Source organism: Asparagus officinalis, chromosome 1, assembly GCF_001876935.1.
Source record: "Asparagus officinalis chromosome 1, Aspof.V1, whole genome shotgun sequence".
Classification (NCBI taxonomy): Eukaryota; Viridiplantae; Streptophyta; class Magnoliopsida; order Asparagales; family Asparagaceae; genus Asparagus; species Asparagus officinalis.
Genome location: NC_033794.1, coordinates 82,985,632 through 83,010,409, shown reverse-complemented (window position 1 = coordinate 83,010,409; position 24,778 = coordinate 82,985,632). Strand labels below are relative to the sequence as shown.

Below are 24,778 nucleotides of genomic sequence, written 5' to 3'. Positions count from 1 at the left end.
ATTCTTTAAGGCTTCGATCAGAGCTTCCTTGGTAGTTTTGGACAACCTCAGGAGCTCATATATTGGCCAACTGAGCCATGACATTGAATTGGAAGGGAGCGCTCGACTCCCCGGATTCTTGGTGGAGATTTTTGTTGAACCGAAGCTCCTTTTGTTTCCCCTTATCAACCGTCTTTTTCGGGACAGAACCCCCAGCGTCTTGGTGCTGTTCCTCAATTTCTTGAGCATTCTGGCCGTAGTCTTTCAGGTAAGCTTTTCCTGACTGAGTGCCAGGGTTGTCTCCTGGGTATGCTGCCAGGGCAATCCTCTCCTCTTCTGAATCAGTAAGAGGTTTGAGGTGGTCATCATTTTCAGTAATGGAGGGGCTAATCATGTTGGAAGACTTAGCCTTGCCTCCCTTCTTTTTGGACGAGGTGTTCATCCATTCTTGATCTCTTAACAGATCAGGGTGGACCCACATGATTTCCCCTTTTGGGGTAGTGAGGGGTACCAACCCCCTGTCTTTTTGACTATGCAAGTCAACATTCTTCAAGTGCATTTCTCCCTTACGAATGGGGACAACGCCGTTCGCAGTTACCACCGGGGGGAAGTCACCAAATTGGACCGCTATCATATTGGTGGATACGGTCTTCTGCTCAGGTTTTAAGGTGAGCACATTAGTATTTACCAAATTCTGCAAGATGTGTTTGAAGACATAGCATTTTTTTGGTAGGATGTCCAAGGAATCTGTGGTAACGACAATAATTAGGGTCATCCACTTTCACTGCTTCATCCGGCTTCTTGATCTCAGGCAATTGCAGCTTGTTGTTCTTTCGAAGCAACTGGAATAAGGTATCCACATGCTCCTCTATAAACGAATATTGCTTGGGCGCTCTTTGTTGATTGGGCGCCTTGCCTTGCTTATTAGGCGGTGGTACTCGCGTGTAGTCAGCTGCTAAAATCTCCTTTCCCTTAGACCGCTGGGCGTTGTTCTGGTTGCGTTGCTGCTGCGGCTTGGGTTGTGGCTCTTCTTCAGCTTTGACTCGCGCCACTATCTCTTCAGCTTGTTCTCCTTGTGAAACTAGTTGTCTCCAGGAGCGACACTCTGCTACCCCCATCTGAGCAAGCAGCTGGGTCTGCAGGTTTTGCCTGCAAGTTTCAACCAAAGTTGATTGGCTCATACCTGAGGGGCATCACAATGCCATGCTGCGGAATCTTTCCACATAGGCCTTAATGGACTCTCCTTTCCTTTGCTTAGTGGCGAGAAGAGTTGGGACTGAGACCTCTGTATCTTCCTCAAAGAACCTGGCCAAGAATAGCCTTTCTAGGTCTATCCATTTCTGGATGGATCCGGCAGGCAGTTTCATGAACCATTCGAAAGCGACACCCTTAAGGGTACCGATGAATAGCCTGGTCAGGATGGCGTCATTCGCTACCACATCTCCAGTTTGGGATTTGAAGTAGTAGATGTGCTGATTTGGCGATCCTATGCCATCGAATGGTTGTAAGGTAGGGGCCTTAAATTTCGGTGGGTAGGGAGCTGTATCCCACTCGGCAGGGTAAGGCCGCACTACTCCTTCCTCCCGGAGCTCACTTCTGTTGGCGATTGCATTGAGGCGAGCTTCCAGTTCATCCATTTTGGTGGACTGAGGATACAGCTCTTTCTCCATCTCCTTCTCATTTTCGAAAGAAGATTCTAGGTTGTGAGTCTCACGATCCGAATGTTCGTGCGCCTTTTTCTTTCCCTTTGACATAGTTCTCCGGGAAGACTCAGGTTTTTGGCCTTTTTCAGCGAGAAGCTGGGCCAGCATATCCTTTAATTGGAGAAGTGTCTCCTGTTGCGCCTGGAGCATGACATAATGTTCGTCCACTCTTTTGGCTATGTCTTCATGGTTCCCTGTCGTGTAAGCGGAGACCTCGCGTGCGACAACAGAACTTGAAGATTGAGATTCGGCGACTGCCGAATGTTCATCATCGGAAACGACTCCCTTGGCTAATCTTTGATAATTAACCAGACGGATAGCTCCTATCCGAGTCCGAGTATTCCGATATACTCCTTCGAACTGGTCGCAAATTTCCCTAACAGTTGGAGAATGACTTCTTTGCGACTCGTCAGAATCGGAACGTGAGGCATTTCCTCTGCCGATCATGTTGATGATGACTTCGGAGTATTCCGCTTCGGCTATCTTCTTTTTGTATCGGCGTTGTCGTTTGGCAGGTCTAACAACGTTCGTCAACCTGTCGAATATAGACTGCCGAGGTGTGGATGCGCAACAATGGCATTCTGACAGGACTGCAGATATAAGCCTCTCACATTGACATGAGTGAGCTGCTTGTGCTATTGGTTTTCCTCTCGACAGTAATTCCCACAGATCAGGAACTTAGGAGGAGACTTTCCCCGGGCATGGAGGCGGAGATGGAACCCCCTGCCCTTTGGTGGGTGAGATTGGTTCTTGTCGAACGTGGATTTTGAAGCCACGCTGACTTTTCTGAACCTGGCGGACCTCTTGAAGATCGCGTTCTTGAAGAACGGATCTAGGGTCACGATCCTGAGAAATAACGCAAGGGTCGTGTTGAGATTTGTAAACATTAGGCCGAGGCCTACGTTTAAATGATGAAACAGACCTCTGAGGGTCATGTTTTGTCTGAACGCGCCCCTGAGGGTCGCGTTTGGTTCGTGAAACAGACTCTTGAGAGTCATGTTTTGTTTGAACGTGCACCTGAGGGTCGCGTTTAGTTTTGACAGCCCCCTTCTGAGGGCTGCGTTTTGAAGGAACAACGCGCCACTCAGGGTCACGTTTCAGCTGTATAAGCCGAGGCTCATAGTCAGGCTCGTTGCCGCGAAGTGAGCGTTCTTCCTTGGGAACGCTAGGTTCGGGTGAATTTTCAGAAACGCGGTCCTCGCGTTGGGCCAACATTCGGCTTTCACGCAAGTGTGCTCGACGTATGGATCTTCTTCGTCTGCGAGCGGCGTTTTTCTTGGCTTGCTTCAAAGCCTTAGCAGCAGCGTCGTTGACGCTCATGGACCTCATCTCCTCCAGAGGCCGTTTGTGGCCCGAAGTATGTCTGGCTGACGCGGAGATGGGATCTTCAGCTAGCAGAGCTAGTTTGAGTTCCTGGCCTAAGGAGAGGGCTTTCTTCGGCACTTCAACAACAGAATTGATCTCCTTGGAGATCTTGCGGACACCATGCTTAGCCTTGGGGCTAAGCGATCCAGAGGATAAGGCTTCCTCATATTTAGCTTGATCAAACTCCACGACGAGAGTTTCTACAGTGGTTCCCATGAGGTGGACGTCGGACTGCGCCACCACTTCCTCGTCGGAAAAGCTAGTCCCCAGCGGAGTCGCCATCTTTTGTTTGTTGGGAAAATTGCAAAGAAGAGAACAAAGAAAATTGACTTGTATTTCTTTGATTCCAATTACAATTCGATTACAAAAGAGAATAGAACGAATTTGATTCTCTCCTTTGTTTAAAACTGGGTTCTTCTTGGTAACGATGGAATTCCTCTTTCGATTGCTCGCGTCGAATTTGCTCTCCGTTGACGATCCGACCGTCTTCTATCTCGTGGGAACAATGAACTTCTGTGGAAAGTTTAATGGATAACTCTGAATGAGTTTAAGAACTCTGAACGAGTTAGAACTCTGTTAATAGAGTTGTTAGAACCGAAAATTCGGTTAATGACCAAGCTGATATTCTGTTGTTGAAGAATCCTCTCAGATTTGATCTTCTGAATTTGATTCAAAAATCCTATCTCCAAGGATTTTACTGCTACTGCTAATGAATCACCAAACCTGAGTGGTGGAGATCCTGAACATCCAACCTACTGCCAGCTCTTCCGTTCCAAAAAAGCCAGCCTTTAACTCAGTTGAGTTTGTTGAGTTTTTATAGGAGGATCAGAGGTTGTAACTGCCCTCTAAATCCGCTTCTGAGTGGGCGTGATTTCCTCAGATCATGGGGAAAATGGTTCTAAAACCGTTCGACTCGTATTTGAACGAGTCAAACGCCCAATCTGGCGTTCAAAACCCAACGTCGCCTCTTAGAATTGAGACACGAGGTTGGGTGTTGGCTGAACATCATTGAACGCGAGGGTCGCTCACGTTTAGCTTGTGCATGGAAACGCGGGGGTCGCCTGCACTTCCAGAATTGTAACGCGGGGATGACATTCGTGTTTTAGAAGGAGCTAGTTGACTTGTAACTTCTTCTGTAAAGCGTTGCAAGGACTGTTGTTCAGTAATCCTAGCTTTAGCTATTGTGGAATGTGAAAGTCGTCAGATTGTAACTTTCACTGCAGAATGTGAAGACTGCTGAATAGAGTTTTCATCAGTTGTCGGAAGTGTCGTTGAATTGTAACTCTTCTCGATCTATGTAAAAAGTCCTCCATTTGCAGCTTTCGATTGTCGGCGCGAAAGCTATTTGATTGTAGCTTTCGTTGTTGGAACTTGACGGGAATCAATATCCATGGTGTTTTTAGATGAATATTTGCCCACAGCTCTCTACCAAGCAACTCACCAACTACATCCAACCTTTTATTTCTGAAATCATTACACTGCTTATCAGCATCTCTAATAGTTGCTAATATAATATTATCTGAAATCATTACACTGCTTATCAGCATCTCTAATAGTTGCTAATATAATATTAGTCATGTTGTTGTCGCAACCATCAAGATCAATCATCTCAGAAATGAGGCCGTGTTTGTAGCGATTGTAGAATTGCGAATACAGTGATTAGAAAGTCGTCTGATTGTGACTTCCATTGTCGGAGCTTGATAGGGATCAGCTATCCATTGTGATTTTTAGACAGCCTACACCCTTGTTAAACTTTCTTAAAACCTTCTCTTGGTTTTTTGGAGAGTCGAATGCAATACGGTATTTATAACAACCCAAGACATCAGCCAAAACCCCAAGGAAATGATCAAAAACCCACACAAAAATAGAACCTAGAAATAGCTGTTACTGTGCAATAGTCATATTTATAAGTCGACTTGCATTCGACTTAGTATAAGTCGACTTATGATCGACTTACAACAAGTCGACTTGAAAGTTCACATAAGTCGACATGTAGAAGAAAATTAACACACAAAACTCAGGTCATAAGTCGACTTGTGTTCATGAATAAGTCGACTTAGCAGAGAAAAGAATGCACATTCTAGACGAGTTCATAAGTCAACTTATCAACCCTGATAAGTCGACTTATGAACATGCACAGACAGTGTGCATGTCCAAAATCTGACTTTTCAAGTGCATTTAAAAATAGCAAATAAATTCTAAAAAATATAAAACTTTGGGAAATGATTGTAGACATGATAATACACATATTACAAAAGGAATCTTTTAAATTTCATTTCCCATTTGTAAAATATCATTATTTTTTAAATAAGTCCAAAACATAAAAATATAAACACATGAATTTTGATATTTTGGCTAAACCGTATTTTAAAACTTTACACAATGATTATATAGACTTAATGGAAGATAAAAACTATTGTTATGAAGTTTATAAACAATGAATACAATATTTTCATAAATACAATAGAATATGAAACATATGAGTATGTATATGAATATATATTTGTTTCATATCTATGAAATCAAATCAAAACATATATGTATATATATAACTATATATACATAGAAACCAAAAACTTATATATATATATATATATATATATATATTCCACAGGAAGAGCCTCAAAGGAGTGAGTGGGGATTACGCACCTCTTCAGCCATAACATGAGGTACCCCGCGAGCAGCGCCTTCCCCGAGATGAGAAACTTCGCCTGATGATGGAATGAGTGAAGGACAGTACCAGACTTAAACCCGCCCTCGTCGCGGTCAAGAGTCAGAGTGCTTCCTTCTTTAGCTGCCCTCGCCTCCACTTCAGACTGGTCGCGCACGCCTAATGGGAGAGCGGGAATCCCCTTGACATCGTTCCCCGGGAACAGGTAATCAGCCCAATTCTTGTGGCTGATCTTTGACCCTTCATCCACTCGTATCAATTTTAATGGTTTTGAATGAATAGAACTTTTCACATGGCTCGACGGAGGGTCAAACGACGATGGGTTTACCCCAAACTTGGTTTGTTGGGGTTTTAGAATATATAGATCAAATTTAACGGAATAGATCATCCATAATGTAGCCCAATCATGTGATTTTAGGCCGTGTCCTTAGATGATAATGTAAGGCGTCACCTTAGGAACACTTTTCCCATATATATATATATATATATATATATATATATGCAAACCAATAAAATGTGTGTGTATATAATATTGAGCTTAAAGTATCTACACACATAATATAACACCTAAACTATTTTACCCAAGCTTGATCTTAATCTTTAATAAACTCTTCTTGGTAAACTTGCGGATGAAGCTTGAACTTGAATCTTTAACTTGAATTGCAAGGTTTTACTCCACTATTCTACCAACCTCCATTGGATATGATCGTAAATGCTCGATTCTATCCATCCTCACACATATTATTTACCTAGAATAAATACAAAACATAAACACTAGACAAACAATATTAGTTATAAATTGTTTATTAATCATCATCAAAACAAAAGGACCCAACATGCAATTCGATGATGTAGCGAAGCCGGTGTATAGCCAGCCGGAGTGTCCTTCCGATGGAGTAGAAGAACAAACTGAAGCGTAGTGGTTTTCTTCTATAGTAGTTATGGAATATTAGAACTTTTTACAGTATTTCTTTAGTTGATGATGAATTTAGTTATTTTATCAGTAATTCCTTTTATTATGGACTATGTATTTTTATTACTAGTTGGATTGTTTTTGTAATAAGGATATGTTGGACCTATATTTTTATGTCTAGTATGATCTGCTTGATGATATGTTTATTTCTCATTCTGGGTTATCTTTATATTCTTGCTATTGTGATCGGGGATCTGTGATTGAGATATATGTATTTGACGCTTAGCGTATTGGATTGAGAAGAAAAGAAAAGAAAAAAATTATAGTGTATATTTCTTCTCAATCTAATACGTTGCGGACTTGTTCACGTTCTGATTCCCGGGTATTTTGGGAAGCGGGGCGTGACAGGTTTTAATGGTGGCCCATGCAGGTCATGGTCCCGAGTCTTAACTAGTAAGAATATAGTGGATAATTTAGATACATATCATATTTTATATGTTCGACTACAATTAAGTTATTATACTATTTTCTTAATAACTATGTTTCAGTTCCTATTTTCCCAATATGGTGTTTTGATTTTAACCTTAGTTTTCCTCTTGATCCTTGCTTTCCTTTAGAACCATGGTGGGTACATGTGGATATAGTAACCTGTCTGGTAACAGTGCCCCACCGCTCGAAGTGGATCCGAACCAACTTCTGGCGATGATTCAAGGATTGGTCACTAATCAGCAGCACTTGGCTGGGCAGCTACATAGGGAGCCACAGCATCAGCCTCTCCCTCGTGCAGAGTCTGGTGTTAGGGAGTTCTGGTACATGTGACCGCCTTCTTTCTCTAGTGCTAAAGGACCCTTAGCAGCGGAAGAGTTCCCGAAGGTCACTAAGACTATTCTCACAGTGACCAGTATTGCCTTGCTGAATGGGTGGATCTCATGGATATTCAGCTCACCGATACCACTCGAATATGGTGGGTAGCAGAGAAGACCCATATGGAGAGGCCAATCCTGTGGGAGACTTTCACAGAGCGCTTCAACGAGAAGTATTTTCCTTAGTCAGCTTGGGGCGAACTCCTGTGTAGGTTTGTTGAACTCAAGCAGGGAGGCCGATCATTTGATGAGTATGAGGCCGAGTTCTCTTCCCTGAGTCAATATACTCCCCATCTGGCTACAGATCCTACTATTAGGAGGCATCAGTTTCAGAAGGGTCTGGATAAGTATATCAGGTTTGCTCTGGCTGGTAGAGCACTTGCGATGCACGATGCAGTACTGGATGCAACACGTGAGATTGAGAGCATGCAGAAGGAACTTAAAGACCCACATGTGATTCAGAGCAGGGCACCAGTAGTTCCAGCTAGGATTGTCGAGCGTCCTTCTCCGAGGCAGCTGCAACAGGAACCGCAGAGGCAGCAACATTCTCAACGTCAGCCACCCTCTCAGGTCCACCCCTATCAGTGTCCTGGAGTGCAGTCCCATGGCCAATCTTCGGTGAAGTGTACCCATTATGGCTACATTGGGCATACCCAGCATGAGTGTCGTAGGCGTCTTCGTCTGTGCTACGCCTGTAGATCCCCCGATCATGCCAGTTGGAACTGTCTGTAGCAGCAGTAGGCCAGCTTGCCCCCACCTCTAGTTTGAGCAGCTCTTCCAGCTGACCTGCCCTAGAAGCACCGCCTCAGCAAAGACCTTATCCTTGAGCAGGACCACTTCCTCCGTAGAGACAGGTTTATCAGGAAGCACAAAGGTAGCAACCACAGTGACAAATGTTTATGATGTCAGCCGTAGAAGCTGAGGCGAGCGACCAGGTTATCACGGGTAAGAATTGTTCATCTTAGTTTATTTGCATATAAACTTCTTTATTTAGCATTACCTAATGATATCATGATAGGATTGTTTATAAGTACTAAGTTAGTTGTATTTACATCCTCCCATAATAGGCAAGGTTCTTGTTTCTTCTGTCCTGCTTTATCACTCTATGACTCTGGAGCCTCCCATTGTTTCTTGTCTCGTCGATTTGTGAGTGCCTACTCTCTTCCTATAACTCCTCTGACTACGGGCTGGAATATTAACACTGGCAGTGGTGTCCTAGTAGCATCCAGTGGTTATGAAGCATGTCCTTTGGTTATCTGCGGGAGGGAACTCTTTGCAGACTTTCTGGTGGTTGATTTGTTGAGCTTTGATGCAGTATTTAGGATGGATTGGTTAGGGTCATTCTTTACCACCATTGATTGTTGTCGTCAAAGCGTAGTATTTGAGATACCGGATCACCCAAGGTTTGAGTTCCTCAGTAGCAGTACTTCGACCGGACATGTAGAATACATAGCTAGACCGAAGAAGGAAACATTAGCTACAATGCAAGTGGAATCCGAGAAGCCAGTTGTAGTTCAAGAATTTGGAGATATATTTCCCGACGATATTTATGGATTGCCACCGGATCGAGCAATTGAGTTTTCCATAGATTTGAATCCGAGAGTTGCTCCGATCTTTAAGACTCCTTATCGCATGCCCCCGGCTGAGTTAGCCGAGCTTCGGACTTAGTTGGATGATCTTTTGCAGAAAGGCTTGATATGACCCAGTGTGTTGGCCTGGGGAGCACCTGTGTTGCTTGTGGGAAAGAATGATGGATCCAAGCGGATGTGCATCGACTACCAGGAGTTGAATACGGTGACAGTAAAGAATAAGTATCCACTTCCTCGTATCGATGATATCTTCGATCAATTGGGAGGATTGAGATTATTTTCTAAGCTAGATTTTTGGAGCGGGTACCACCAAGTGAAGGTTAAGAATTTTGATGTCCACAAGACTGCGTTCCGGATGAGATATGGACATTATGAATTCTTAGTGATGCCATTTGGTGTGACTAATGCGCCGACGACATTCATGAACCTAATGTATCTGATATTCTATGATGTATTGGAGAAGTTTGTGGAGGTCTTTATTGATGACATCTTGGTGTACTCTAAGAGTGAAGCGGAGCATGCAGAGCATTTGCGGTACTGTAGGCGTCTGAAAATGCCTATAGGTGTCCGCGCACAGCTCGAGATGGAGAGAAGAGACGAACGTTGTTATCCGAGTTTAGGAGGATTATCTGATGCCGATAAGTACATGAACCAGGATGGCGAACCAACTGTGTCTCGTGTGCTCACTGGGAACCTCCAATTGGCCATCATGTCTGTCAGTCAACTCGCGTGTGTCGGTCAGCTCCAAGTGACCAAACGCACTCGTCAGTTAGATTGCACGTGTCAGTCAGCTCCAAGTACCATAAAGAACCTAATGAGCACATGAAGCAAGTCAACAAAGTATGCAAGTCAATGGAAAGACGAAATACGCAATACAAGTCCGGAGAAGTCAGAAAGTGTCGAACACCTCAAAGTGGCCTACAAAAAGAAGAGGCATTTAGACCATGTTACAATTTGAATCTGAAGAAACTCAAAAGAAAAAAGTTGTAGGTATCTTCGTCAGCTTTCCAACGCATCTTCAACTAGCTCAATCCGAGATCGAACTAGAGAGTTAAGATCAAAATACTAAAAATATCTCAAACTAACCCGCACGGCGGCGGGTCGGATCTATAGAACTGCCTGTAACCTCCAAAACATGTTTTTAGGCCGTTTCGATCGGTTTCTTCTATTTCATAGGTTTCTAACTGCCTAGATATCATCTACAAACGTGGTTAGGCCGTTATTGACTGAAGATAAGGCCAAATCACTCATTCTTATCCAAAACCCCCAACAGAAGCCTATAAGTATAGGCCTAGGGGCTCATTTCACTGGGGGCAATTTATTATCAAGATGAGGAGATGCTGTCAAATTCCAGAGCCAAGAGTCACGAATTTCAGTGAGGGTTAGTGAGATCCCGGCGAACTCTAGCATAAAGAAGGAGCTATTCGAAGGATCTGAAGCCCGTACGTCCGTTCCTTGAGATTAGGCTTTGTTTTAATCTCGAGAAGAGCTACTGATTTCACTTGGTCGATTTCAGCACTTCAATCAAATACTCCCTCGGTGAAGGCGAAGCTCTGCCTAATTTTCCATCAACCGAATCCAGATCTAAAGCGGTCCACGGATATCAAAATCCCTGGCACAGGCAAAGAACCCACGCAAGCAGAAGACCGATAAACGATCTCCTTGCGTTTGTTTTGACGAGAGTTGTAATTTTTATTTTTATTGTGTAAGAGTCTTATAAAAAGACTATTTTTTTATTTTCATTGTAACGACTAAAGTTGTAATGAATACCGTAATGAATAAATCAATTTTCGACACAAACAAATGGCGACCATAGTGGGAGCCGACAGCCTTTCTGCGAAGGCTGACGTGTCACAACCTCGGATCCAGATCCTGGTTGAAGAAAAGCTCGAGTATGAGTTCGACCAACAGAATTTCGAGGAGTATCTGTCATCCTCCTCCTTCAGATCTTCCTCCGTTCGCAAGTGCAGGAAGATCAACACCCCCGTTGCTAAGGTAGCTGCACCTTGCAACGCCCCTCCGGTCTCCAATGAAGCCGGAGTTACAGATCTGAACTTCTCCTCAATTAAGGAGTTGAGTACTGAAGGCACGCCTACTTTCTCGAAAAGAGCTCGCCAAAGGCAGTGCCAACGCCTCGCGTGCTAATTCGCTAAGGCTTTGGAGCCTGTAGACGGGATCCGCTACGAAACAGATCTGAAATTCAATGAGCGTCGAGCGCCCCAACAGCGGACGAATGACCAACCCTCTAAGTCCTTAATGAATGAATGGATCCAAGTCAAAAGGACCCGTTTGACCTTTGAGGAATGAATCCGAAAGCGCCGCACACTGCTCGCGCACGCGCGAATTCTTGTGCAAAAGGCACAAAAGATGCAAAAGGACGTAGCCAAGAAATAACCAAGACTGCATAAAGTATGGAGGTTAAAGTCCAAGATGGCGGCCGAAAAGATCAAAAAACGCGGGTCACTTTAATCCGACCCTCCAAGCCGTGGGTCACCCAGATCCGACCCTCCTGCTCCCGGGTCACCCAAATCCGACCCTCCAAGCCGTGGATCACCCAGATCCGACTCTCCTGCTCACGGGTCACCCAGATCCGACCCTCCTGCTCGCGGGTCACCTAAATCCAAACCGCGGGTTACCCAAATCCGACCCTCCAAGCCGCGGGTCACCCAGATCCGACCCTCCTGCTTGCGGGTCACCCAGATCTAACCCTCCTGCCTGCGGGTCACCTGAATCCGACCCTCCAACCCGCGGGTCACTCAAATCTGACCCTTCGAGTTCCGCACCTCCGATGGAGCACCGCGACAGCGTGGATTTGTCCCAATTTAAGATGAAGAGCATGGATCGTCTTGGTCCCTCATACGTGGGTCGAGGTAAAACCCCAGTCAAAGAACGCTTGCGTCGGGTGACTGAATCCTGGGCAACTACTCAAGCCGGGGGTCACACACGGAAAACTCCTATAATTGACCATCTCGGACGGCGAATTAAAGTCCAAGAGCCCGTCAAGAGTTCACGCTTACAAATGCGTGACTCTAAACGCGTGACTCTTGAGAATGCCAACAAGATGGCAAATCCCCTGAAAGAAACGTATTCATCTGACGATGACAACGTTATACCAGGGGAGTCATGCCAACACACGATAGGTTGCTCCGGTCATCTGACCAACGAGTTGTACTATCGGGCTGGGGGTACGAACAAGTCTCAGAAGAGAAATACACGGGAAACAAAATCTCACTGCCCGTGTGCCAAACTTATTAGGGTAGTATTATCAGCGTGTAGCTACCCCAAGACTGCTCTGTAGAGGGTCTCGGTATTTGAGAGGATCTCTAACAGAGCGACTAAGTCCAAGCCAAAACGTTTCCGCAAGAAACAATCGGCCGTTCAAGGTGACGAACTTCCGGAAGTCACAATAAATATGGCTGATAAGGGAAAGTCGATTCGACCTTCTAGCTCTAACCCGCTTATATCGCATCGTCTAACCCGGTTGTGATATGGAACTATTAAACAAAGAGATTATCAGAGAATGCAAAGAGGATTATCCTCAGATGATGTAGCATCAGATGCCAACTCTGCAGTCACTTCTGACAAACGGTGTCCAGCCCAGGACAATCCCATGAGGTATTCATGATCAATACCGAGCAAATCGCTAAAATTCTCGAGGATGCTCTAATCAAACAGAAAGAGGCATTCAAGATTGAAATCGAAATGGCTATGCTATGGATGAGGGAAGAGCATGACCAACAAATTCGGGCTCTGTCCAATCAGTTCGGTGAATCCAGCCATCGCAACCTTACTGACTAAGCAGGTAGCGATTCAGATATGGATGAACGTCTTAATGCTGAGAACCCTCCCATTGATCAGAACACTGGGGGTGGTCCCACTGAAGACAACAACACCGGGGGTGGTCCCGCCAATAATGACAACACTGGGGATGGCCCTGTTGTTCTCCTCACAAATCATCTGAAGTATGATACAAATGAGGACCAAAAGATGAAGGACCTCGAGAGAAAATAAAACGCTCTGATGTCTGATCGAGAGGTAAAGAAGATCGGAATTCCGTGTCCTTACCCGAGAGAGTGAGATTCGATCACGTATCTGGTGAAGTTCAACCTGATAAACTTCACGCCGTTTGACGGGTAGGGTTCGCCCACTCAACATCTGATCTACTTCAAGTCCCACTTGGGTATGATCTCCAGCAATGAAGCCTTAATGGTTCGGTCATTCATTGGTACCCTTCACGGGCCCACCTTCTATTGGTACCGCCGTCTTAAGTCTACAAGCATCAATAGCTGGGATGACCTAGAGAATCTGTTCCTCGCTCACTTCTTTGATGATGACGCCGAGGTGTTAATTAGAACACTCTTTGATGAGAAATAAGAAGATGACGAGACAGTCGACGACTTCGTCAAACGCTTCTGGAATAAGGCGATGAACTGTCGAGATCCGATCACGGAGGACTTCATCCTCTAAACCTGTCACAACAACCTCTCCTTGGACATGTTGGAAGTCATGAAAGTAGCACTGTCTAACACCTGGAAAGAGTTAAAGATGCGCGGAGAGTGGGCCGAATGCTTCCTCCAAAGGAAGAAGGCCGAGAGGAGCCAATCGACGGCTAATCCTCCAAACTCGAACTTCGCCTCCAGGGGTAAGGGAAAGACACATGCAGCAGTTGTTGAAATTAATCAGACGTCGTAACAACAACCCCGAAAGCAGCAAAAGACTTCGGATTCGAGACTCCAAAAAGAGTACTTCTTCAAGGACGAAGATGTTCCAGCTATTTTCGAGTCCCTCCTTAAAAATAATAAGATCAAGCTACCACCTATCGTAGATCAGGAGGAAGCTGACAATACTACAGATCCAAAGTACTATGTGTACCATAGGAGGATCCTTCATCCTACCAAGACTTGCTTCGCTCTCAAGAATAGCATCCAAACCTTGGTTGAAGCCGGCGTCATAATGCTCAATTAAGTCGAATGAAGACTCGACAAGTATAAGAGTATAAACTGCTCCTTCTGACACTCCGAAGAGTATACGAGTATAAACTGCTTCTCAAAACTCCAATAGGTATATGAGTCTAAACTATTAAACTGCTTCTCAAAACTCCAATAGGTATATGAGTCTAAACTATTTCCTTTCTTTCACGGGAAGTTCCTAGAGAATGTCATGCCTGATATTCTTAAGGATAATCCGGTCATCCAACTAAGTACAATGTTAGACTCGGTTTCGTAAAGGAAGCTGGGGGTGGATGGTTCATGTAACGGGAAGTTCCCGGAAGAATGATACATGTAATTTTCTTAGGGATAACCCAATCATTACAAACAAAGTGATAAACACTAAACTCCCACTATGATTTTCGAACACTCTTTTATTGAGATGAGATTCGATCACTTTGTTGGATCAATTTTCCCTCACAAAACTCTCATTGGTGTTTGATGACTCACAGTCTTCCACCACAAAATCATCCACCGATCAGATTAATTAACGGTGAGACCACCAAAATTTCTTTCGATTGAATCCACTCAAACTTCTATGCATTTGTGCACTCAACATTCCCATTATTAAATTCCAGACATAGTATTTGGAATTTCAACATCTTGATCATTGGCGACTGTCAAGCCCCTCTGTGTTAAGTACTTGTCACTTAACACTATGAATACCTTTTCGAGTGATTTGTATGAGTCAACACTCCTATTATGATATGTACTCCCACTCCCACTGTCTACCTGGTCAAACCTTCCTACAGTTAGGACCACAATCAAAATTCCCTCTCGATTCCTTCAATAAACGAGAGGTCCACGAATCGAGTGATCAAACCTATAAAAGTTAGGGTCATCTCACGCTCTCACTCTCACTTGGTTAAACCTTCCTACAGTTAGGACCACAGTCAAAATTTCCTCTCGATTTCTTCAATGAACGAGAGGTCCACTTTCAAACCAAGTGATCAAACCTTCCTACAGTTAGGATCACCTTGAACTTCCGCTTGGTCAAACCTTCCTACAGTAAGGACCAAAACCATAATTCACTCTCGATAAACGAGAAATCCATCTTTAGTTCGATAATCAAACCTTCCGATTGTTAGGCTTATCCGAATCTTTTTGATTCTCGGAGTGGAGATCTCACTCTTAGTTTCACCTTCCCGGATTCTTGAAGTGGAGATCCCACTTTGAGTTTCCTTTTTACAACTAGAGATAGAATATAAAATTCTTCCTTTTTAGCTTTGGGAGATAGAATATAAAATTCTTCCTCTCCCGCATCGGGTTCGTCTTTGCCCCAAGAGAAGACACCACTTTTTCAACTCTTAAAATCCATGCCTCACACACACGGGGAATTTTATCCCGAATCCTGAGCAGGGATAAGTCAATGCCTAACACACGTTGTCAGTTTAGTCTTTTACCGATTGAAGAAGACACCAGAGGGTATTTTATCCTGAAGCCTAAGTAGGGATAAGTCAGCGCTTAACCTGCGTTGCTGGGTGGTTCGTTCAGTAGGGATAAGTCAGCGCTTAACCTGCGTTGCTGGGTGGTTCGTTCCCGTAAAAACGACCGAGTCTACGTATTCAGCATCGTAGCAACAAAAATCCATGTCTTTTATGGATAGGGAATTTTATCCCGAATCCTAAGTAGGGATAAATCAATGCCTAACACGCGTTACCGGTTTAGTCTTTTACCGATTAAAAATGATATCAGAATACCAGTTTGGGGTATTTTATCCTGAATCCTGAGCAGGGATAAGTCAATGCCTAACACGCATTGTCGGTTTAGTCTTTTACCGATTGAAGAAGACACCAGAATACCAGTATGGGGTATTTTATCTTGAAGCCTAAGTAGGGATAAGTCATCATTTAACCTGCGTTCCAGGGTGGTTTGTTCCCTTGAAAACGACCGAGTCTACGTATTCAGTATCGTAGCAACAAAAATCCATGCCTTTTATGCATGGGGCATTTTATCCCGAAGCCTAAGTAGGGATGAGTCAGCGTCTAACACGCGTTGCCGGATAGTCTATTCCCGTGAGAAAGATGAAGTCTACGTATTCAATATCATAGCACTAAAAGAGTTAACTCTTTTAGCATAACATTACATGCGGAACGGACTTAAACAATCTGCATGCAAGCCCGATTCAAACGGTAATCGGTAAAGGCATGTCAAACCCGTTAAAGGCTGAGGGTTTGCCAAAAACCTTAAAGTCTACGCCTAATACGCATCGCCGTTTAGTCTTTTCACGTGAGAAAGACGAAGTCTACGTATTTAATATCATAGCACTAAAAGAGTTAACTCTTTTAGCACAACGTTACGTGCGGAACGGACTTAAATAATTGGCACACTAGCCCAACTCAAACGGTAGTCGGTAAATGCTCATCAAACCCGTTGATGGCTGAGGATTTGCCAAAAATCCTATAAATGTGAGAGTCAATGACGCACCAGCCTCATTAGTTGGTCTTGTGACTTAAGCATCGAACGACTTTGGGATAAGATCCATATCTGCAAATGAAACAACTTTAATAGTTAGTCCTGCAGCCCAGAATTTGGGACCGCCACGCTCCAACACCTTAGGAGCTTAAACTGTGTAGACCCAAGGACAACCCGTTGCAATGAAGGTCAACGTATGTCGATGCAAAACCTTAAGGTCAACACCAGTCAACACGTAGCCCTAAGTCAACGCCGGTCAACGCATGGTCTTCGATTAACTCCAAAGTTCAGATATCAATTTCTAACAAAGATGATCAGTTAAAAGTCAACTCAATGACACGAGCTTTAATTTAAGACTTCAACAAGATGCTGACCGGTCAGACGATAAACGCACCAACTTTAATTTAAGTCTATTCCGATTAACTTACACACCAACTTTAATTTAAGACTTCAACAACGGTCAGACGATAAACGCAGCGCCAAAAGAACTTTATCTATTCAACAAGATGCTGAATAGACTGAATGCTGAAAAAGTCAAGAATTGAAGCAGTTCACAGGTCCCTCTATGAAATTAAGGAAAGGGCCTATCTTATCCAAAGCCTTCCAGACTCTTCTATAAAAGAATGAGTCTGAAATACTTTGGAGGGGGTATCTGTAGGCGTCTGAAAATACCTATAGGTGTCCGCGCACAGCTCGAGACGGAGAGAAGATGACGAACATCGTTATCCGAGTTTAGGAGGATTATCTGATTCCGATAAGGACATGAACCGGGATGGCGAACCAACTGTGTCTCGTGCACTCACCTGCCACCTTCAATTGGCTGTCACGCCTGTCAGTCAACTCGCGCGTGTCGGTCAGCTCCAAGTGACCAAACGCACTTGTCAGTCAGATTGTACACGTCGGTCAGCTCCAAGTGCCATAAAGAACCTAACGAGCGCATGAAGTGAGTCAACAAAGCATATAAGTCAACGAAATGACGAAATGACGAAATACGCAATACAAGTCCGGAGAAGTCAGAAAGTGTCGAACACCTCAAAGTGACCCACAAAAAGAAGAGGCACTTAGACCATGCTACAATTTGAATCTGAAGAAACTTAAAAGATAAAAGTTGTAGGTATCTTCGTCAGCTTTCCAACACATCTTGAATCAGCTCAATCCGAGGTCGGACAAGAGAGTTAAGACTAAAATACTAAAGATATCTCAAACTAACCCGCACGGCGGTGGTCGGCATCTTGCCAACGCCGGGCGTCAGCCGGCGGGTGCGGACCCATCCCAGACCCGCGAGACCAGTGGGTCAGCACCAAGTCTGACCATGCAGTGGCGGGTGGATCACATCCGACCGCGGTGCCGGCGGGTTAGGCATCCCATCCAGACCGCGCGCGACGACGGGTCGGATCAGTCCGTCTCACGCCCAGAACTGCTCGTAACCCCCAAAATGCATTTTTAGGCTGTTTCGATTGGTTTCTTTTGTTCCATAGGTTTCTAACTGCCTACATATCATCTATAAATATAGTTAGGCTATTATTGATTGAAGATAAGGCCAAATCACTCATTCTTATCCAAAACCCCCCAACCGAAGCCTATAAGTATAGGCCTAGGGGCTCATTTCACAGGGGGCGATTTATTATCAAGACGAGGAGGTGCTGTCGAATTCCAGAGCCAAGAGTCACAAATTTTAGCGAGGGTTAGCGAGATCCCGGTGAACTCCAGCATAAAGAAGGAGCTATTCGAAGGATCTGAAGCCCGTACGTCCGTTCCTTGAGATTAAGCTTTGTCTTAATCTCGAAAAGAGCTACTGATTTTGCTTGGTTGATTTCAGCACTTCAATCAAATACTCCCTTGGTGAAGGCAAAGCTCTGCCTAATTTTCCATCAACCGGATCCAGATCTAAGGTGGTCCATGGATATCAAAATCCCTGGTACAGGTAAAGAACCCACGCAAGCAGAAGACCGATAAACGATCTCCCTACATTTGTTTTGACAAGAGTTATAATTTTTGTTTTTATTGTGTAAGAGTCTTATAAAAAGACTATTTTTTTCGTTTTCATTATAACGACTGAAGTTGTAATGAATAATGCAATGAATAAATCAACTTTCGACACAAACATGTATGTGTTGAAGACCTTGAGAGAGCATCGGCTATTTTCCAAGTATAGTAAGTGCCAGTTATGGCTGGATCATATTGCATTTCAAGGACACATGGTGTCAGGAGACGGCATATCAGTGGATCCGAAAAAGGTATCTGGGGTGAAGGATTGACTTACCCCTAAGTCAGTGTCTGACATTAAGAGTTTTCTGGGATTAGCTGGTTACTACTGTCGCTTCATCAAAGATTTTTTGAAGATTATGAAGCCGATGACGCGACTTACAAGGAAGGATATTAAGTTTGTCTAGTCCGACGCTTATGAGCAGGCATTTGAGGAGTTAAAGTCACGACTGATTTCAGCCCCAGTCCTGACGATACTAGATAAGAGTGGGAACTTTGAGGTGTATTGTGATGCATTAGGTAGAGGATTGGGATGCGTTCTTTAGCAGGATGGTCATGTGGTAGCATATGCTTCTCGTCAGTTATCTGTTGGGAGCTGTGATTTTTTTCCCTTAACCTTTAGAGGCATTATCTGTTGGGAGAGAAAGTGAAGGTGTTCACTGACCACAAGAGCTTGAAGTACATATTTACTCAGAAGGAGCTCAACATAAGGCAACGCCGATGGTTAGAGTTGATAACAGATTATGACATTGATCTTCAGTACCACCCTGGCAAGGTTAATGTAGTACCAGATGCTTTGAGCTGATTGCCGGTGATCATAACCCTCACGGCTCAGTGAAGACTTTAGCAGGAAGTGAGGGATATGAGTATAGAAGTTCTTCTTCCAGGAGTCACCACTTCTTTGATGAATCTTAAGATTTAATCGACACTGGTCAAGTGAATCAAGGCTGCACAAGCAGGTGACTCATTTCTTCAGAAGTGCAGAGAGTTAGCAGTGGCTGGTCTTCGACTGAAATTTGTTATTCATGAGGACGGATCCTTATGATTTAGGAGTCGTATCTGCGTACTAGGAGGAGATGTTTGAGAGGAGATATTACGGGAAGCTCATAGTTCACTGTATTCTATTCACCCTGGAGGTACGAAAATGTATAAGGATTTGAAGCTGAACTTTTGGTGGTGTGGTATGAAGAGAGATATGGCTCATAGTGTGGCGAAGTGCCTTGTATGTCAGCAAGTGAAGGCAGAGCATCAGCGCATCGTAGGTCTTTTGCAGCCATTGCCTATTCCAGAGTGGAAGTGGCAACATGTCACCATGGACTTCATTACTGGCTTACCTCGGGGAACTAGACAAAATGATGTTGTTTGGGTGATCGTAGATCGATTAACCAAATCGGCTCACTTTATTCCTTTCCGAGTGGGACAGTCGACAGAGCATCTTGCTCAGAGATACATGGAGGTAAAATATTTATCTTTATATATTTTAATGAGTTCCTTTCCCAAGAGTGTAGTAAATCTCTCGTATTGCAGGGGATCGTGTGATTGCATGGAGTTCCAGTGTGCATCGTTTCGGATCGCGATACCCGATTTACCTTAGAGTTATGGAAGAGTTTGCAGGTAAGTCTTGGGACTAGTCTTAGTTTCAGCACAGCTTATCATCCTCAGACTGATGGGTAGTTAGAGAGGACCATTCAAATTTTGGAGGATATGCTTAGAGCTTATATGCTTGACTTTCACAGGTCGTGGGAAGATCACTTGCATTTGGTGAAGTTTGCATACAACAATAGCTTCCAGGCTAGTATTAGAATGGCCCCTTTTGCAGCATTATATAGGAGGAAGTGACGCTCTCCTTTGAGTTGGGATGATGTTGGTGAGCGGGAGATTTTTGGGCCGGAGTTGATTGACAAATCAGTTGATGCAGTCAGGATCATTCGGGAGCGACTACACATAGCACATGACATATTCAAGCCTTGGGAAGATGCGAAGCATCGGCCCTTGGAGTTTCAGCCAGCAGATCATGTGTTCCTGAAGATTTCCCAACCCGAGGCACCATTCTCTTTAGAAGGTGTGGGAAGTTGAGTCCGCAATATGTGGGACCTTTCGACGTATTAGAGAGAGTGGGAGAAGTGGCGTACCGACTTAAATTACCACCCGCCCTAGCTGGAGTGCATAACGTATTCCACGTTTCTCAGTTGCGAAAATACGTCGGAGATCCGAGTCATGTTGTAGATTTCTCAGAGATTAAGGTGCGATCCGATTTGACATACGAGAAGCAGCCTGTGGCGATTTTGGACCAAAGGGATAAGACCCTCCGTAACAAGACCGTTTCGCTTGTTCGTGTGATGTTGCACCGAGATTCTCCTGGAGAGTCGACTTGGGAAACTGAGTTTGAGATGCGGCATCGATACCCTCATTTATTTCCTAAAGCTTAGTTGTCATGTCTTGTATCTTATTTGAATCGCCTTGTATGACTTTTCTTATTTATGGATATGCAATAAATTTTGAACCTTATATGAGTTGAAGTGAATCGATCTTTATATTTCATCCTTGTTATTTTAATTCTAAGGACGGAATTTGTTTTAGGGGGGGAGGTAGGATGTAATAACCGTAAAATTTGATACTAGTTAAAATAATTTTTTGGTATTTTTAAATATTTAATTATTATTTTTAGAAGAGTATTTGCATTTTTTCGGCCTTCTAGAATTTTTATGATTTAAAAGTTCAAATTTTATATTTATTTAAATAATTTTAATATTTATATTTTTTTGTGCGGTAAAAATTTCTAGAATTAATATGTTATGTTATCGGTACTATTACGTATTATTTTAAATAATATGTTGTATTATTGTTACTATTATGTATTATTTAGTGTATTATGTTGAATTATTAATTACGTATTATTTGTGTAAATTATTGTATTATTTTAATTATTATGTATTAGCTGTCGTATTAGTATAACTGGTACATTTTACTGTGTATATAATTATCCCATAATTATTTGATTTGAAATGTAAGTAAATATATTTTATTTATTAATTATTTCCGTTTAATTATACAATATGTGTATATTTTGATTATTTCGTATCAACTATTGTATTAGCAAAACATGTAAGTTTTTATTTGTAGATAATTTTTCTATAATTAGTTTAATTTTTAAATACCCATAATTATTTATTTTAATTATTTTAGTTTTAAATACCTAACCTTAACCCTATAGTACTATATATATATATATACAACATCCCTCTCCTGTTCAGGAATACAACCGTCACCATTATCCCTCTCTCTCTCCTTCTTCCTCTCTCTCGTCCATGAGACCCAACCCCAAGCTCACGCCCTCACTCTTCTGCTTGCGTGGGAACTTGGCCTGTGACGGGGACGTTGATATTCGTGGACCAACGTCGATCAGATCTGATTGCTAAAAAATTGGGCAGAGCTTCGTCGATTCGCGAAGGAATCAAGAAGCCGTAGTGCTTATCTCGGCAACAGCGAGATAATTACTCTTCTTAAGATCACCACAACGGGGTAATCTTAAGGGACGGACACGAAAACTTGGGTGCTTCTAGCTCGAGTCTACCTACTTGGGTAAACTGACTACTAATGGAAACACCACTAGCTCTGAGCATAGGATCAACACTTCTCCCATCTCCATAGAACATGAAGGCAGCCCTAACATTGTTGCTGACTCCTCTGAAAGGAAGCACTTCACTGAAGCCACATAGACTGAAGTTTAGCAAAAGGACTGCATGCTTGGGGGTGCATGGTTGTAGGCAATAAAAATTGCCTTTAAATCCTTATCAGAGAAGTTCAAAACAAAACTGCTAAAACCTCATCCGAAATAGAAAAAAGGGGGAAAACACTGATAAAAAGGGGGAAACGCAGATATCTCCCAAACCGTAAGGAATTTGGTGAAACGGAGGAAGCGAACCGAAGCCTTCGGCTGGGTTCGGATGGCTCCATCTCGTCGAGATAGGTGATTTTCATATATAATTTGTCCAATTCCGACTTACGGTTTGAAAGTTACGGCCTATTCTTCGATCCATGCTCAAGAGCTCGCCTGCGGCTCGAAAGATCGCCTGCAGACCCAGGTTCGTTTGCAGTCCCCAGCTTCGCCTGCAGTTGAAGCTCGCCTACAACTCGAAATTCGCCTGCAGTCCCAAATCCGCCTGCAGACCCAAGTCTGCCTGCAATCCCCAGCTCTGCCTGCAGTCTCAAATCCAGTTACATCAGTGGTCAAATCCCACAAATCAAGGGAGAGGGCACAGTACCCTAAGACCGTCAAGCGGCCGCTCACAGTACGAATGATTGGGCAGGTGTCGAGTCGACCTGAACATTCATAAATGCAGCTCACCTCCGCTGTCTGAGTCAAGAGCCGGATCCGCCAGCACCCGGCGAGCTGTCCAAGCCCACTCGAGTACCAGAAACCCTCTTTCCCACCTCTCTCGACCTGAAGAGAGAAGACACGGTACTCCAGGCCCGCCGAATAGCCGCTCACGGTACAAGTGGTCAGACAAACGCCAAATCAACCTGCACCCTCATAAATGCGACTCACCTCACTTGTCCAAGCGAAGGGTGAGAGCCGCCGGCGCTTGGTGGTTGGTCAGATCCACTCGAGTATCTGACAACCGTCGTCATACATACGAGGAGGGGCTTTCCCGCTCCTACTTGACGTGATGCCAAACACGACTCCTCGAATGACCGCTCTTGGTACAGATGAACAGTAGGATATCTCTGAACAATGTATGGTCAAATCCCATGATTCAAGGAGCGGCCACGCCATCTCTCCTCTATTTAAGAACCTCGCCCGGCTACAGGAAAGATGTTCACAAATAGTTAATTGATTAATTCAATCAGTTAGTGGAACCACCAGCTCTCGACTCCCAACCGAGTCGACGACAAGCTCTTTGCATAACTTTTGCACTGTAGCATCTTCTCCTAGTTTCAGGCCCTGATCGCCGTCGAACTCGGAGATTCGAACTCCATCAACCTGAGCCTCTACTGAGAACTGAAGCTCCGGCAACAACTTCAGTCGGATCGTCTAAGGGAAGCAGACTCGGCACGAGCACCGAGCGAGGCATCCTATCGCCACCGAGGAACCCACGTTAAACAAGGAGGGCTTTCCCTCCGCTTCTGTTGTAAACATTTGATTATTAGTTTGTAATAAGTCGTTCTTATCAATACAAACGAAGTTCCCTGTTTTCGGGAGATCAAAATTTACACCTACAGACCCGCGCCGCTGACGTCGATTTGTTCAATGCACCGAGGCAAGATCTTGCCGCTTAATTAGTATTTTTTATAATTTTTATTGTTAATTATCTTAGTTAGATGTATTATTTTGATTAATATCATTATGGTGGTTAATGTGCATATTGAATATCTGCGTGGAATGATGATGTGTAATACTAGCTTATATCTGACAGTTGACAAGCATGAAATAACGAGCACACTGGTGGAAATTAGATTAATAATGTTGTTAATTGTATTTTTAAGAAATTACGGACATGAAATGACAAGTTAGGTGTTAAAATTAGAATTTACGAAATATTATCAAAAAAGAAATAAATTAAAGATAATTTATAAAATAAGGAAATGTTACTTTTTATGCAGAAAAGGATTTATATATATGTGTGTGTGTGTGTGTGTGTGTGTGTGTGTGTGTGTGTGTGTGTGTGTGTGTGTATATATATATATATATATATATATATTACATAAATATTTTTATTTAGTTATAATGAGAAATAGTTTTAAAGAATAATTTTGGAAAAATAATATTTATTATTTATGATAGTATGACTGATCGTCGTAGAGCGCGATATTTTATATACAAAATGACATCGGTTTTCAGTTTTATTTTTCTGTATTATTATATTAGAGGATAATTAATTACGGTTAGCTTACATGAGAAGTTTTGACACCCAGTAGTAAGTTATCAATGAAACATATTTATGTGTGCATTCACTTTGTAGTTGGTTGTTCATGCATTCCATGTTTTAATGTAGTGATTATTCATGCTTTACCACTGTTTTAATCATGTTCGACATGCCATGTTATTATTGTATAGAATTAGTTTTATTTATTATCTCTTTGATGTGATTGAGAACCCTTAGTAGTTCATGATTTAGTGGCCTCGTGCGTCATGAACAGACTTAGTGACATGTGTGAGTATGTTGACTGAGTTTAGATGGTGAACCCGAGTTTCAATAAGGATTACAGTGACTTAGAAAAATGAGAAGAGTGGGCATGGGGAAGTCCTTGTTCATGTGATCGGTTATAGCTATTGATGCATCTTCGAGGCTCACCCCATAATCC

At 43.3% G+C, this 24,778-nt stretch overlaps 1 protein-coding gene across 1 annotated transcript; it reads left to right on the top strand.

The window, feature by feature from the left end:
- Nucleotides 7,253–9,162, top strand: LOC109836652. Its single transcript, XM_020404624.1, has 3 exons — nt 7,253–7,440; nt 7,707–8,141; nt 8,562–9,162. Exons 1-3 carry the CDS (start codon nt 7,253–7,255, stop codon nt 9,160–9,162), a joined length of 1,224 nt encoding a protein of 407 aa, XP_020260213.1.